Below are 14,008 nucleotides of genomic sequence, written 5' to 3'. Positions count from 1 at the left end.
ACCTTGGTCAACCATATTCTCAATAGAAAAATAATAATAAGTAGAAAATATAATACGTAGAAATTACCAGGAGCTAAAAATTAAAGCCGAAATTAGAAGAAAGAAACGTTAAAATGCTTCAGGCAGGAAACCTACAATTTTGACTCTCACTCCAATGGCCATCGCCGCCGCAATTACGGTGCCTCTCACAACTCCAAGGCGCCGTTCTCTTTCTTCTACTTCCGCTAATCCCATTCGATTTTCTTCTCCTTTAACTGCACGACCGAAAAATCTCAAATTCACCGCCGGTAGAGGAACACAGTGCCCTAATTTCCGCATTTGCGCGGCATCTTCAATGAGAATCAAAGCTCCGGAGAAAGGTTCACCAGATTCTTTCCTTGATCGTAAGGAAAGCGGAATTCTTCACTTCGTCAAGTATCACGGCCTCGGCAACGACTTCATATTGGTAATACAACACAATACATATGAAATGCTCGATATGAATAATGTTTTTTTCTAGTTTCCGAGCAATTTGGAAATGCGGGGTCAATTTAAGAGATATCACTTGCTGCATTTGTTTCCCGTTATCTTGGTCAACTCCATCTATGTAAAGTTTCACCGTTTTGTAGTTTTGACATTCCTCCGTAACTATAGTTTCAAACAGTGGTCGTATCACTATTTATTCTTTTTCAAATATCTTTAATTTAATTATGTGGTATGTGTCGCTGACCCAACTAATCTGGGATTGAGGCGTTTTTGATTGCTGAGTTTATGTTTTCCCTGTTGCCAAAACTGAACAGGGCGAGGTTATCTTATTCTCATTTAATATATCTCAAAGTTCTTAGTTATCTTTTTTGTAATATCTCAAAGTGTTGATTGATTGGTCTTGGTGTTCGTTGGAAAGATGCAAAATTGCAGAAAATGACTTAGCTAGTTTTAAAAACTCGATTCATTGGTGATTTTTAAATCCTATATACTGGTTTGGAACTCAAAAGTTTGAGTCTTTTGCCAGAGTAGTAAATGTGGCATTGTTTAATAACAGTTGACAGTTTAAAATAGTGAAACTTTAGTATGTTACTTATTTGAATGAGCTTGAATTTTAAGGTTTGGAGAAAAAAAATCCTATGCTTTTGATAGTTACACTTTGAAAAAGGAATCCTATGTTTGTGAATCATGATTACCTTTCCATGACTGTGATGCTTTTTTAAAAAAAAATTGATAAGGTAAAGATTTCATTGAATAAGTACCAAGATGGTACACAAAAGTACATGAAAGAAGGCTCCAGAATAGCCAGTTACAATAACTTTCCAAGCATCTCAATAAAGTCGAAATATTGATCTACATTCTCCAAAATACTGCTCTTTCACCAGAAATACAAATTATGCAGACAATTGTTCTTAATTCTAGAGATATGTCTTCTTTGTCCTTCAAAGCATCGCTTGTTTCTTTCCAGCCATTAAGTCCAAAAGATGCATAGAGGAATGATTTTCCAAAATTGCTGCTGTCTTTTAGCTATTCTTCGACTCTGCCAGCTCTCCAGCAAACTCCTAACATTGTGTGGCATTACCCAGGATACCCCACAGATATTCAAGAAAAGATCCCAACACTGCCTTGAGATTTTGCAATGTAGAAGAAGGTGATTTGTAGTTTCCTGGTCTCTTTCACATAGATAACATCTATTACTTAGTGCAAAGCCTTTTTTCTGCAGGTTATCCTGGGTCAAACAAGCTCCCATAGTAGCTATCCACCCGAAACATGCCACCTTTACAGGTGCTTTAGTCTTCCAGAGTATCTTCCATGGCCAATCAGATTCCCAGTGTCCTATCTGCTGTTGTAGTAAATTGTAACAACTCTTGACTGAGTACTTCTTATCCCTACTTGCAGTCCAAATCAACGAGTCCCTCTTGCTTTCTTCCACAGCAACAGAATCCAATTGCTGTAATAACTGACATAAGTCATCCATCTCCCAATCATTTAGACCTCTTCTGCAATTAATTTGCCAACCAGTAGTAGAATAAAATTCTGCAACAGTCCCCTTTTTGTTAGTTGAGCAACTGAATAACGTTGGAATCTTGGAGCTCAAACATTCACTTCCCAACCATATATCAGTCCAAAACTTTATTCTACACCCATTACCCACTTCCAACCTTGTATAGCTGTGATGTTTTCGTATTTGGAGAAGTAAGTGTAGAAGCATGAACTCAGAGGAAAAGAGCCATGATTTGTTTAGTTCTTTGGTCTTTGATCTTTTATTTTGAGTGTTTGATTAGAGGCTCATCTTGTCCATGCTTGTTTGAGCAGGTTGACAATAGAGATACAACAGAACCTAAGGTCAGTCCTGATCAAGCTGTGAAACTATGTGATAGAAACTTCGGAATTGGTGCTGATGGCGTGATATTTGCAATGCCGGGTGTCAATGGCACTGATTATACCATGAGGATCTTCAATTCAGATGGAAGTGAGCCAGAGGTAATATTGCATGTTCCTGAAATTTAAATTTGATTGCATCTCTGTCTCTGGAAGGATTAATTTTGCTTATCTTTTACCTCTAGAAGTTGCATGTTTGTGTACCTTTGTGCAATCTATGATAGATGAAAGGAGAGAATTGTGGTTGAAACTGTCTTTCTTTTCATCCAGTCTCTCTCTATCTTCTATGTTTCTTATTTTCTTTTCTTTTTTGTCCAATTTTCTGTTAGCCGTGCCTTGGTTGTTGGATCTTATTTTCTACGTAGCTATTGCGTGAAAGTTCGGAAAGTATTATGCTTATAGCAGGCCTCAGGTACAGTAGAGTGCTGTGACATGTAATCAGATGACCTGTAAAATTGGCTGCTAAGTTTGCATATATCTAGTAGTTCTCAAACATATTTGTATGATTCATACCAACTTCTGTTTCTTTCTGATTGTTCATTTCCATAGTTGAGTCCACTGAAGATTTAAAGACTTCATTTATGAGACCCTATATGCAATAGATTCTTGCCTGAGCTACAAATTGTTTTATCGTTTATTCCCAGTTTGACACGTGCTTTTGAGGCATACTTATTTTATTTTGTTCTGTATGTGTGTGTTGTGGGTAAAAGGTTTATGCTTCCTGGACTCTTTAGTATGGCTGGAGTGATTGGGTCGACGCAACATTACACTGTGAAGACTTGTGAAGTCTTCATTTTCTAGAACCCTATTTGCAATACATTCTTGCCTTGGCCCGCACCACATGTATAGAAATAACTTTATTGTTTATGCCTAGTTTAATACAGGTGCTTTCTAGGCATACTTATTTTATTTTGTTGCGTATAATTATGCTGTGGGTAGGAATTGTTTATGCTACTTGAACTCTTCAATGTGTCTGGAGTAACTGGGTCAATAGTAGGTAAAACATATTAGATACCATTGACTCTGGTATCTACTAAGGTTCACGACCCATCTTTAACCTGTTATTACACCAGCGCGGGTAATTCAACATGCTTTTCTAAGGAAGCAAACAGCTAAGACGTCTCCTCCCCATTTGTGCGAACTTTTCACTTCCTCTAAGTAAGCTTTCCCAATCAACCAGTTAAATAAATGGAAGCCAGAAAAGTAATTGCAAATCTGAACAAATATTGGTCAACATTCAAGCAAGGTAAGATCATTTAAATGGGGTGTCTTTACCCCCCGGAAGATGATTATCCACCTATTTAAGCACTTTCCAGTACTAATGTGTTGTCTACAAGGAGGGGCACATACCTTTTCAGGATCCAAGTCAGAGATAGGTGGTGAATGAGTACACAACCTTTTTTCTTTTATTTATTTGTTTAATTTTGTTAGTGACTAGGGAGGTATAGTGTTGTGGAAAGGACCCTCCACCTCCAAGGCTCCAACCATGAGATTGGGGTTTTGAATCACCAAGGAAAGCGAAGGTCCAATATTGGCTCCTTGTTCTTTGGGTGGGGGGGGGGTGGGGGTTTAAGGTTACCATACTAAAAAAAGAGCAGCCAATCTTTTTCTAATACACTAAAGCTGAGTAGCCAGAATTAGCATAGGAGTAATATGTATATGGAGCTTAAGGAGGATTTAGTGAAGGATGAAGAAAAGATCATGCTTATGTATGAGGGGAAGTTCCAGTGTCTATATTAGGATTGACGGTAAGCTGGATTCTAAAGGATTTTTTCTTCTGTAGGATTCAGTCACGATGCCCATTTTTATTTACTGATTTCTTTGGTTGGTGTTGATGAAGAGTGCATGTCCGAAACTTGAGGTATTGGATTTATTTCAGTCAAAGAGGTGCTGAGTATCAACCAGCTTGTGCATTCCATTGTTATCAACAGGCTACATACTTCCTGTATACGGGAGTTCTCTCCCTTTTGATTAATACAATTTATCTTATCAAAAAAAAATTCAACAGGCTACAGATCCTCAAGTCAGAGAGAAGACATCAAATGCTCCACTTTTGCCACCCCCCCCCCCCAACACAAAAAGGGAACACAGTGTGAACTTGAGCTGAAAATATTTATAGGATTGGGGATTGTCATGAGCGAAGTCTAAACTAGTTATTTCACAGTCTCCCTTTGGGACTTCTGTGAAAATGCATATTCCGAAAAAGAAAAGAGAGCATAATAAGGACATAGTTTTTTAGGGGGGAAAACAAAACACTAATGGATTATATGCTAGTCAATCTGGACTGACCTAATACCTTATGGAACTTATATATTTTGAATATAAGAGAAGCAAAACACCATATATTTCACCTGTGTGGAAAGACTATCCTTTTCTCAGATCCGAATTTCAAGGTCTAGGCAAGTCTTACAATTTTCTCAAAGAAAAGATCTATGCAAGTCTTATACCTTCTGCTCTTGCACCTGGAAACTTCAGCTGAGTCCGTGTTTGCTCACAATGGAAGACAAACCTGCAATAGTGCTTGTATGAATGTTATTGTTCAACTTTACTTTGGTTTGTTCCTCAATCGTGTAATGATTTCTAAGACAATATATAGAGATCTGTGTTGAATATAGTCTTTTGTCCGTTTCATTGTTCATCTTATGAGAATTTAGATGCAGCCTATGTTTGTTTTCCAGTATTGCTTTCCATGTTTGGCGAAAAGAAAAAGGTTTTAAAAGATTAGAAGAATTGTGTTTGCAGCAAATTATGACCCTTTTCTGATGGAATATAAAAACAGGATTGAATGACTTTATTTTCATGAAACAGAAAACCACTTGAATATGTTGTTAGGTCATTCCTTCTTTGTCCATGTTTTTTCCCTTTCCCTTCTCCGATATAGAATGAAAGCAAGCCTGATAAACCATTCGTATCTTCATCCATACAGTGACGAAAAAGTGCCCTTTTTGTTATTCTTCTTTTTTTTAATTTTTTTTTTTTTAACTTTCACTCCATTTGAGTTGAAATTTGTGGTTGTTAACAATATATCCTTTGTGTAAATACAGATGTGTGGTAATGGAATTCGATGCCTTGCCAAATTTATAGCTGAGCTTGAGAACTCCCGTGGAAAGCGAAGGTCTCTACATTCTTTCTGATTCTATATATATAGTGATGTACTTTATAGAGCCTTCTATATTTGCCAAATATTTCCTGGTTTATGTTTTAGAAATTACTTTCTTTTACTTGTTTCTTTGTATTGAAAACTCCTGGATAAACTGAAGCTTTTTTGAACTTGCTTATTTGGTTGTAGAATCTGGTGTAGACCTAGTCATGTTAGCTAGACCATGAGGAAACTAGAAAACCAGGACATGATAACCTCATCTACAAGAACCTTGATTTTGGTGTAGATCTCGACTCCAGGACGGCACTTGTGGTTGTGGGGCCTGATGGAGCTGGAAGTAGCATACTGCTTAAGTTGATGATATGTGATTTAATTCCCACTGATGGCATGGTTAAGAAGCATAATCACCTTAGAATTGCGCAGTACCACCAGGACTCGGCTGGGAAGCTAGACATGGAAATGTCAGCTTACATGATGAGGGGGAGAGGGCAGCAATTAGGAAGTTTGGCCTCACAAGTAAAGCTCAAATAATGCCCATGGAGAACTTGTCAGATGGTTAACATTGTCCGGTGATTTTTGCTTGGCTGGCTTATAGGCAACCTCACATGCTTCTGTTAGATGAGCCAACCTACCATCTGGATATTGAGACAGTTGACTCACTTGCTGAGGCATTGAATGGAGGGTGGGGTGGGGGTGGTTCTAGTTAGTCATGATTTTAGGCTCATCAACCCAGTTGCCGATGATATATGGGTATGTGACAATGGGGCTGTGACACGGTGGGAGGGTGACATCGTGGACTTTAAGAAATACTTCAAACAAGAGCCAGATTGGGTGATCGAAGCAGATATTCTTTATGTTCAATAGTTATATTAGAAAGTGATGGTGTCACTTTTTCTTCTTATTTGTTATTCACTGCCAAGGGTAAGTGTGATATATTATCAGGCCCGTTATGCACGCTGACAGGGAGAAAGTAAAGATTTGTTGGTCACCCGTAAGAGTCAAGACCTAGTCATGTTAGCTAGACCATGCCTAGAGCTGATACTAGAGAGAGGTAGTGATTGTACCAAGTCATCGTATGAAATCTCTGGTTGTCGCTTAGTTCACAATTTCCACTGTCCACTCCAATGTCTTTACATATTCTCTTAGGTTTTGGTGAGGATACATGGCAGTGTATTTCTTATGTTAACATAATATTTGTCATGTATCACCATATTAGCGTTATGTTGTACTTCCTTTTGGGATTCTGAAAGCTATTACAACAACAACATACCAAGTATAATCCCATGATAGGGGGTGTGAGAGGTTGAAGAGGTAGAGGTAGGCCAAAAAAGTATTGGGGAGAGGTGATTAGGCAGGACATGGCGTTACTTCAGCTCACTGAGGACATGACCCAGGATAGAAGAGTGTGGAGGTCGAGGATTTGCGTAGAAGGCTAGTAGGTAGTCGAGAGTTCCCCGTTCTTTACTAGTAGTATTAGTAGCATTCTTGTATTTTTCGTATTCTTTGTTCTCTAGTATTTGTCTGTTGTTTTGTTCGCTTCGTGTATCGTATTTCCCTGATTGTTACTATTTGATGCTACTTTTTTTTTCGACTTCTCTTTTTCTCCACTTTTTCCTTATTGTCTTTTGTCTCCCTCTTCTTTCTTTCTTCTTTCTTCTTCTTCTTCTTCGTCGGTTCGTCCCTTCTCTTCCTTTTCACCTTTTCTTGAGCCGAGAGTCAATTAGAAACAGCCTCTCGACTTCTCCAGGTAGGGGTAATGTCTGCGTACAAACTACCCACATCCCAGCCTCACGTGCCCGAACCATCTCAGCCTCAACTCCCGCATCTTTTAAAATTCAACAGAGCTCCCATCTTTCTACTAGCAGTGCACCTTAAGTTCACAGGCTTGATTCTATGGAGCTTGTGCACATCCTTCCTCTAAACAAAAAAGTTAGTTGAAGTCACTCTCCAAATTGGACTGGTACAATCCAAATCTCTACCTTTAGAAAAAAGAATAAAGCATAAGAACAAAACAAATGTATGAAACTGAGAAGAAAAGGTCTTGCTCAAGACACTTCTCATGCTTCTCCTGCATAAAGCGGCCACAATTCACCACTCCAGATTGAAGGATTTCTCAATCAACATGATGACTTAAACAGCACAGTGAACCCTCCAAAGTTTTACTATATTTCTTTTTCTTCACGCAATTAAGCATGCACTACGGTTAGAATGCGCTATATGCCTGTGCATTAAACTTCTTGTTTGTTTCTGTCAAATCATAAATTGAGTTCCTAACATACAATCCTCGCCCATATTCTCATTAACTTTCAGATGTCTGAAGAAACTAATTCTTTTATCTGTCACAAACTTTTACACCTCTATAAGTAGCAGTCACTGACAGCTTGGTTTAACATTAATGTCGTTCAGCAAATATGGATGCCTTCGAGACCTTCAAGCTACACATTCTATGTTTGGTACCATGAAAATGAGGGTCATGGTAAAGGAGAGAGAAACTCATTGGTAAACCTCAATTGTTAGGTATAAAGGGAAACGGAGTGAAACACCGCAAGAGTTGCATACCTCTCAACATTACTTCCAAATAGACCAAGAAAACAACCATTACTCTTTTTTAATTCATTCCTCCAATCCTCACTCTTCCAACCAGTCAAGCACAGTACACCATTCAGAGAACCATAGTCAGAGTTTATTTGTTTGGGGTTTTAAGAATTTATAGCTTTTCCACATTTATACTCGATGCAAAGATTGGCAACCAATAGTAAATTCCAAGATGATGCTGCATATTCAGTATCTTTGTGAACTATTGAATAAAAAATTGTACAATAGACCCGTTTTTAACCAACATCTAGAGAACCAGTGGCATACTAGAAAACCATTACCTCTGATGTCTCTGTTTGCGCCATTAGAGCAGCTTCGGCTCTAGCGCTGGCCAATCGCCATTGAATTTGCCGATTATTCAGCAGCCTCAGTTCATGTGCATCAATGACACGATTCTCCCCAGCTTTTCCTCTTCTCGCATCGGCAGCAAAACTCAAACTTGAAGGCATAATGCAAGCATTATTAGGTATTGTACCCGTAACACCATTTCTTATTCTAGTAGGACTTGGCATACCCCTTGATAGAGAATTTGTTGATGGTGTAGCCATTACACCATTTCTTATTCCTGTAGGACTTTGCTTACCGCTTGATAGAGAATTTGTGGATGGAGTATCCGTAACACCATTTCTTATTCTTGTCGGACTTTGAAAGCTATTGTGGATTTAATTTTTCAAAAATTCTTCTTCTGTTTAAGTTTTTTTTTTATTATTAATAAAATATTTTCTGTACTTTGGCTATTAAAGTAGTATCATGAATGCTGTATTAGAACTCCTAAACACCAGATGATATTTTGGTTAATGTCTCAATGACCATATACATGAATATATTTTAGTGGCTTGGATGGTTTATGCATCTATCCATAATCAAAAAACAAAAGTATCTCTGGCCAGCTGTAATTTTACCAGTTGCATAAATATGACTACTGATCCAAACAAGTTTCTGCATAAAGTTAAAGGTGATAAAAATCTTTGGTTGCACCTTGTTTTTCAGTGCGCTTAATTAGATTCTGATAATTGATAGGTTTGATTAACTGTCAATATGATTGTTATGGCCCACCTATTCTGTTATATGCCTAAATTTGATAATAGAATTTGATTGCATCTGATGAATATGGTTTTCGTAAATAGTGTGGATTCTGATTGGCTGTCATGTCTTTTTAATCTTGTAGTTTCACCATACATACAGGGGCTGGACTTATTGTTCCTGAGATTCAAGAAGATGGAAAGGTAGATCCATTTTTCTCATCCATTTAAGTAGACTAAAGCGCTATTGCGTGGATTGAGCAGATTGGACGTGTAAGATCACATAGCCAACCCGACTATTGATTGACTGATTGTAGGAACTACTGCATGCTATAAGCATTCAGTATTATTGTTTTATTCTTCCTTTAATGATTTATTTACTTTGCATTAAATAGTAAAGCAATTACATGCGTTTACCTTTTTCTTCAGATTTAATATTTGCTTCGAATTTCAGGTTAGGGTTGACATGGGTGAACCCATTCTGAAGGCATCAGATGTGCCCACGAAACTACCCCCTAATAAAGATCAATCTGTTGTTAAAGCAAGACTAGATTTAGATGGAAGTGCTTGGAACGTCACCTGTATCAGCATGGGAAATCCTCATTGTGTCACTTTTGGTACATCACAAAACCAGGTATTCTTCTTTGGATTAATTCTAATTTGTATCATTTCTTTGGTACCAAAGGCTGATAGTGGTACCATTGTTTTTACGACTTGTTATAAGTAAAAAATGTTGTTATTCTTAAAGGATTCAATAAGCTATTCTACGAAATAAACAACTGAAGAATGTTACGGTAAACATTGTACCAAACTTTTCACTCTGTTAATCAGCTTCTTAAAAATCTCATATATCTAAGAAATCAAGTCAATTGTTCTGTTATTTTCTTAAGCTGAATCGGATTACAGTATTCTTTGAATATTCATTTCATTTTTCCCCCGTGAAATCTAGTCATTTCATTTTCATATTCGAGGAATTTAGTGGTTATCTCATGTATTCTTTCGTTAATTGACAGTATGCTTCTGCTTGTGCAGAAATAGAGAACAGAAATATTTGGCAATCTTGTGTCTCCCTCTCATTTTCTGGGCTTGATTGCTTTCCCTTTTTCTGTTTATCATGCAACAGGATTTGCAAGTAGATGAATTGAATTTAGCAGACATTGGTCCAAAATTTGAACATCATGTGATGTTCCCTGCTCGCACTAACACAGGTCAGTTTAAATCTATCAGTTTGGGAACTTTAGCCTCTTTAATAATGCAGGAGTATGATCTTCACGACAACCTTGTTATTTTCTTGTTATAAAAAGATTTTGAATCTCACAACAAGAATTTTTGGTGGCTCTATCTCATCTTTGTCTTTATTGAACTAGCATGATTTTTCCTTTGGAATTTCCTAAATCTAGGGGTCATGGATCCCTGGTTTTTTAACATTATTGTTCTTTCCTTTGGGATCTTTAAACTAAATGTAGCAGAATTGGTTTCTGTTATATACCTGAAATTCTGTTTTTGGTTGATCAGTTTGGTTCTCTACTACTACTTTGGCAAGCCATTTATGGTTATTGAACTCGATTATCATTTACGATCATAAAGTGATTGCGTAGTTTTCATTCAGCATGCATCATCCGTTCTGTTAGCACTTTCTTGAGTTGGATCTGCACTTAAGGTGCACTTCTGGCATCATTTTAAGCTATAACGGGAATCAACTCAAGTAATTGTCAAGTTTGTCATTTATGTTCAAGATGTAGCTCCCTGATCTAGAGTCCACTCAATTACTGTAATTTCATGTACTTGCTGCCATTGATATAGATAAAGAAAGATAACACTTAAGTCTAGGTTTGCACGCATGTTATAACTATTTGATCAGAATTTTTCCGACAATTTTATTTACATATGACATATTTGTTTGATTTGCAGAATTTGTACAAGTCTTCTCCCCAACACACCTTAAAATGCGTGTCTGGGAGCGTGGCGCAGGTTTGTTTTATGAACACAAAAATAGACCTTTAACACTTTAACTGACAAATAATTGATGTATTAGGTAGGCCAAGTTATCTATTAAATATAACTGTGTATTTAACCTTGGCGAGTATAGGTGCGACACTAGCCTGCGGGACAGGAGCTTGTGCCGTAGTTGTTGCAGCAGTGCTTGAGGGTCGTGCTGCAAGGGTAAGAAGTTGATAACTTTATAGGTTAATGTTGTAAAAATGAAAATCATGTCAAGTATGTCTATTTGTATCTGTCCCATATATTTATTTTCGTTATTGATTACTCCTTTTGATTATTGCCCTTTCCCATTCTGGTAATAGCGGTGTACTGTTGATTTGCCTGGTGGGCCTCTGGACATTGAGTGGAATGAGAAAGACAACCATATATACATGACAGGGCCAGCAGAGGTAGTTTTCTATGGGTCAGTTCCTCTTTAAGCCCTTGAATGTAAGTTTATTTTAACTTCATACATTCTGTAAGCTATTTAAATCTTTTAGATTTCATAAGTAAGCTCCAAATGTTTGCCACTTTGTTGGAAAATGAACGAAATGCAGAAGACTGGATCTTGGATAACCAGATTACTTTAATTGTTGCCTCAATTGAGCTTTTTCTTCTTTCCATATCCTTCTGCGGTGATTTCTCAAAGATGTAAACTTTTACTCTCTCCCATTTAGTCATTTTGAGGAGGCAGAGAAGTGCATTAGTTTCATATTGGTCGAAGTTGTATAAGGATCATTATTGAATGGAGCAGGCTATTCTTCTCATTGGGATACTCACACTCATAGAATTAATCGGTTGTCTTGAGGTTAGAGAAATTACATTAGGCATAGACCTGTACATACCACCTAGTTTACGCCATCAAGTTGTATCGTGTAAAGTAATTAGCTGAATTAAGAGGCTTTTTTATTATGTAATTACTCAGTGTATCGGAAACAACCTCTTTGTTGTTGTTGTTTGTAATTACTCAGTGTTCCACAGAGCACAGAGTACATGTTGATGGAAATATAGACATAAGGGCTGTAGATAATGAATAGCTTCCTTTAGTTTTTAGTTTGTGATTTTGCGTTGAAATAATGTTCACCTTCCTAACAATGAAAATTTCAGATACATTACATATGTTCTTCCCCGTATAAATTTTTCATTCTATTAGTAAATATAAAATGTACTTGTGTAACCCCATATCAGACTTGTTAAGAGTGCCAACAATCAGCATATGTTCAGGGATTATAAGTAAGAACTTTAAATTTTTGGTTGTGGGTGGTTTTCTTTTTTGGGTTATATAAGTGATAGATAGTTTCAAAGCTCAAAGGCAAATATTCTTCTGGGAAAAAGAAGAAAATAGAGACTTGAGGGAAGCAAGACCTGATTGTTCAAAGCTTTTTCATCCATATATGTTTTGAGAAAGTAGATTTTGCTACTCTATATCCTAAAGCTTTGTCATCCATAATTTTTTTAGAAAGTCCACTTTTCGATATACTTGGTTTAGTACTTTGCCATAGTCATTTACTGAACCAGTCATCAAATTTATACCAGAGCATTAGTAGTCTATGACTGACATCGAAATGGTTCAATGGTCTTTTTATTTGGAGTTTTATCTCATTCTCAAATCTCAAGTCTTGAAGATGAGTTCTTCAATTTTCTTAGTGTATATTAAAATGTGGCGTTTAGTAAGACTTACCTGATTGTTCATCAATTGACCAACGTTTCAATTTTGAATTGTATGGTTAGAGCAACACCATATTGAATATGATAAAGTTCTTATTTTCCTCCTTAAAATAAAAGAACAAGAGAAATTATTGAGCTGTTTCCAGCCATAAAGAGCTGAAATACACCATCTCCTGGAGTTTAAAAGTGTACTGTGTATTTCTTATACTCATTTGAGCTATATTCCAATTATTTTTCTCCTTTAAAACGACAAAAAAGAGAAGAAAGGAGATTCAAAATTCCTTTCCAAAAGGCAGCCCGGTGCACTAAGCTCCTACTATGCGCGAGGTTCGGGGAAAGGCCGGACTACAAGGGTCTATTGTACGCAGTCTTACTCTGCATTTCTACAAGAGCCTGTTTCCACGGCTCGAACCCGTGACCTTCTGATCACGTGACAATAACTAGTTACTTTCTCATTTTGTCAAATCAATTGTTAAGGCTTTTTTGGGTCCTTGTTTTTAAGTCAAGCTCTAGACTTCATTTAATTTGGAGTGTAACTAATTGTCTTTGTAGGAATTTGGACAATGGCTCGGTGGACGTTGAAAAAAGAAAAAGAGTTGTTAAGAAGTCTGTGGAACTTGTTTTTTGTAGTTTTGTTAAAGCTGAGTTAGAGTCAAAGCATGATAAGTCACTTCCATTAAACAAGAAAATTCTAGCTGGATATATATATATACTACATGGGGAATATAATGTAATCTAGTTAATGAGCTTTGCTCTGCGTCATTGCTTAGCTAATTAGGGTCATGTAGTTCGAAATCAGGTGATTCTAGGATTATAATTTTGGTTCCCTCGTATTATAACCATGGTATTATAATTCTCTTTCGCTATGGGATAATAATTCTATGATTTTGGTATAAATTTTATTTTGGTTTTACCTAATATGCACAACTAGACACTAGATAAAAATAAATATTAAATTTTATACTGAGATAACCCCAATTCCTGTAACCAAGCCGCTCCTATTTTTTTTAATTTAAAACTGTAATTAGGGCGGCAAACGGTCGGGTTGGGTCAAATATATTTAAAACTGTAATTAGGGTGGCAAATGGCCGGGTCGAATATAGGCTGGTTGAAAATGGGTAATACAAAAGGGATAAATTATCCGACCTGATCCATATTTAATACGGATAGGAAATGAGTTAACCTGCATATATGATCATTTTTGGGGGAATTCCTAGAGTCCGTTTGGCCATAAAGAAAATTCACTTATCTTTCATGATTTTTTTTTTTTTTACATTTTTTGGGAATAGTGTTTGGC

At 36.9% G+C, this 14,008-nt stretch overlaps 1 protein-coding gene across 2 annotated transcripts; it reads left to right on the top strand.

The window, feature by feature from the left end:
• The first annotated feature begins 65 nt into the window (after positions 1-65).
• Positions 66-13,624, top strand: LOC104241385 (diaminopimelate epimerase, chloroplastic-like). 2 transcript variants are annotated; one of them, XM_009796324.2, is made up of 10 exons: positions 85-445; positions 2,281-2,448; positions 5,391-5,461; positions 9,210-9,267; positions 9,518-9,697; positions 10,187-10,271; positions 10,975-11,034; positions 11,153-11,226; positions 11,367-11,493; positions 13,264-13,624. In XM_009796324.2, the coding sequence occupies exons 1-9, from the start codon at positions 155-157 to the stop codon at positions 11,481-11,483; spliced, it is 1,104 nt and encodes a 367-aa protein (XP_009794626.1). In that variant the 5' UTR covers positions 85-154; the 3' UTR covers positions 11,484-11,493; positions 13,264-13,624. The 2 variants fall into 2 exon arrangements, with proteins under 2 accessions (XP_009794625.1, XP_009794626.1); XM_009796323.2 differs by lacking the exon at positions 13,264-13,624 and having other exon boundaries at positions 66-445; positions 11,367-11,645.
• Positions 13,625-14,008: the final 384 nt, after the last annotated feature.

Source organism: Nicotiana sylvestris, chromosome 7 (genome assembly GCF_000393655.2).
Source record: "Nicotiana sylvestris chromosome 7, ASM39365v2, whole genome shotgun sequence".
In the NCBI taxonomy this organism is placed as follows: domain Eukaryota; kingdom Viridiplantae; phylum Streptophyta; class Magnoliopsida; order Solanales; family Solanaceae; genus Nicotiana; species Nicotiana sylvestris.
This window is presented reverse-complemented; position numbering and strand designations above follow the sequence as displayed.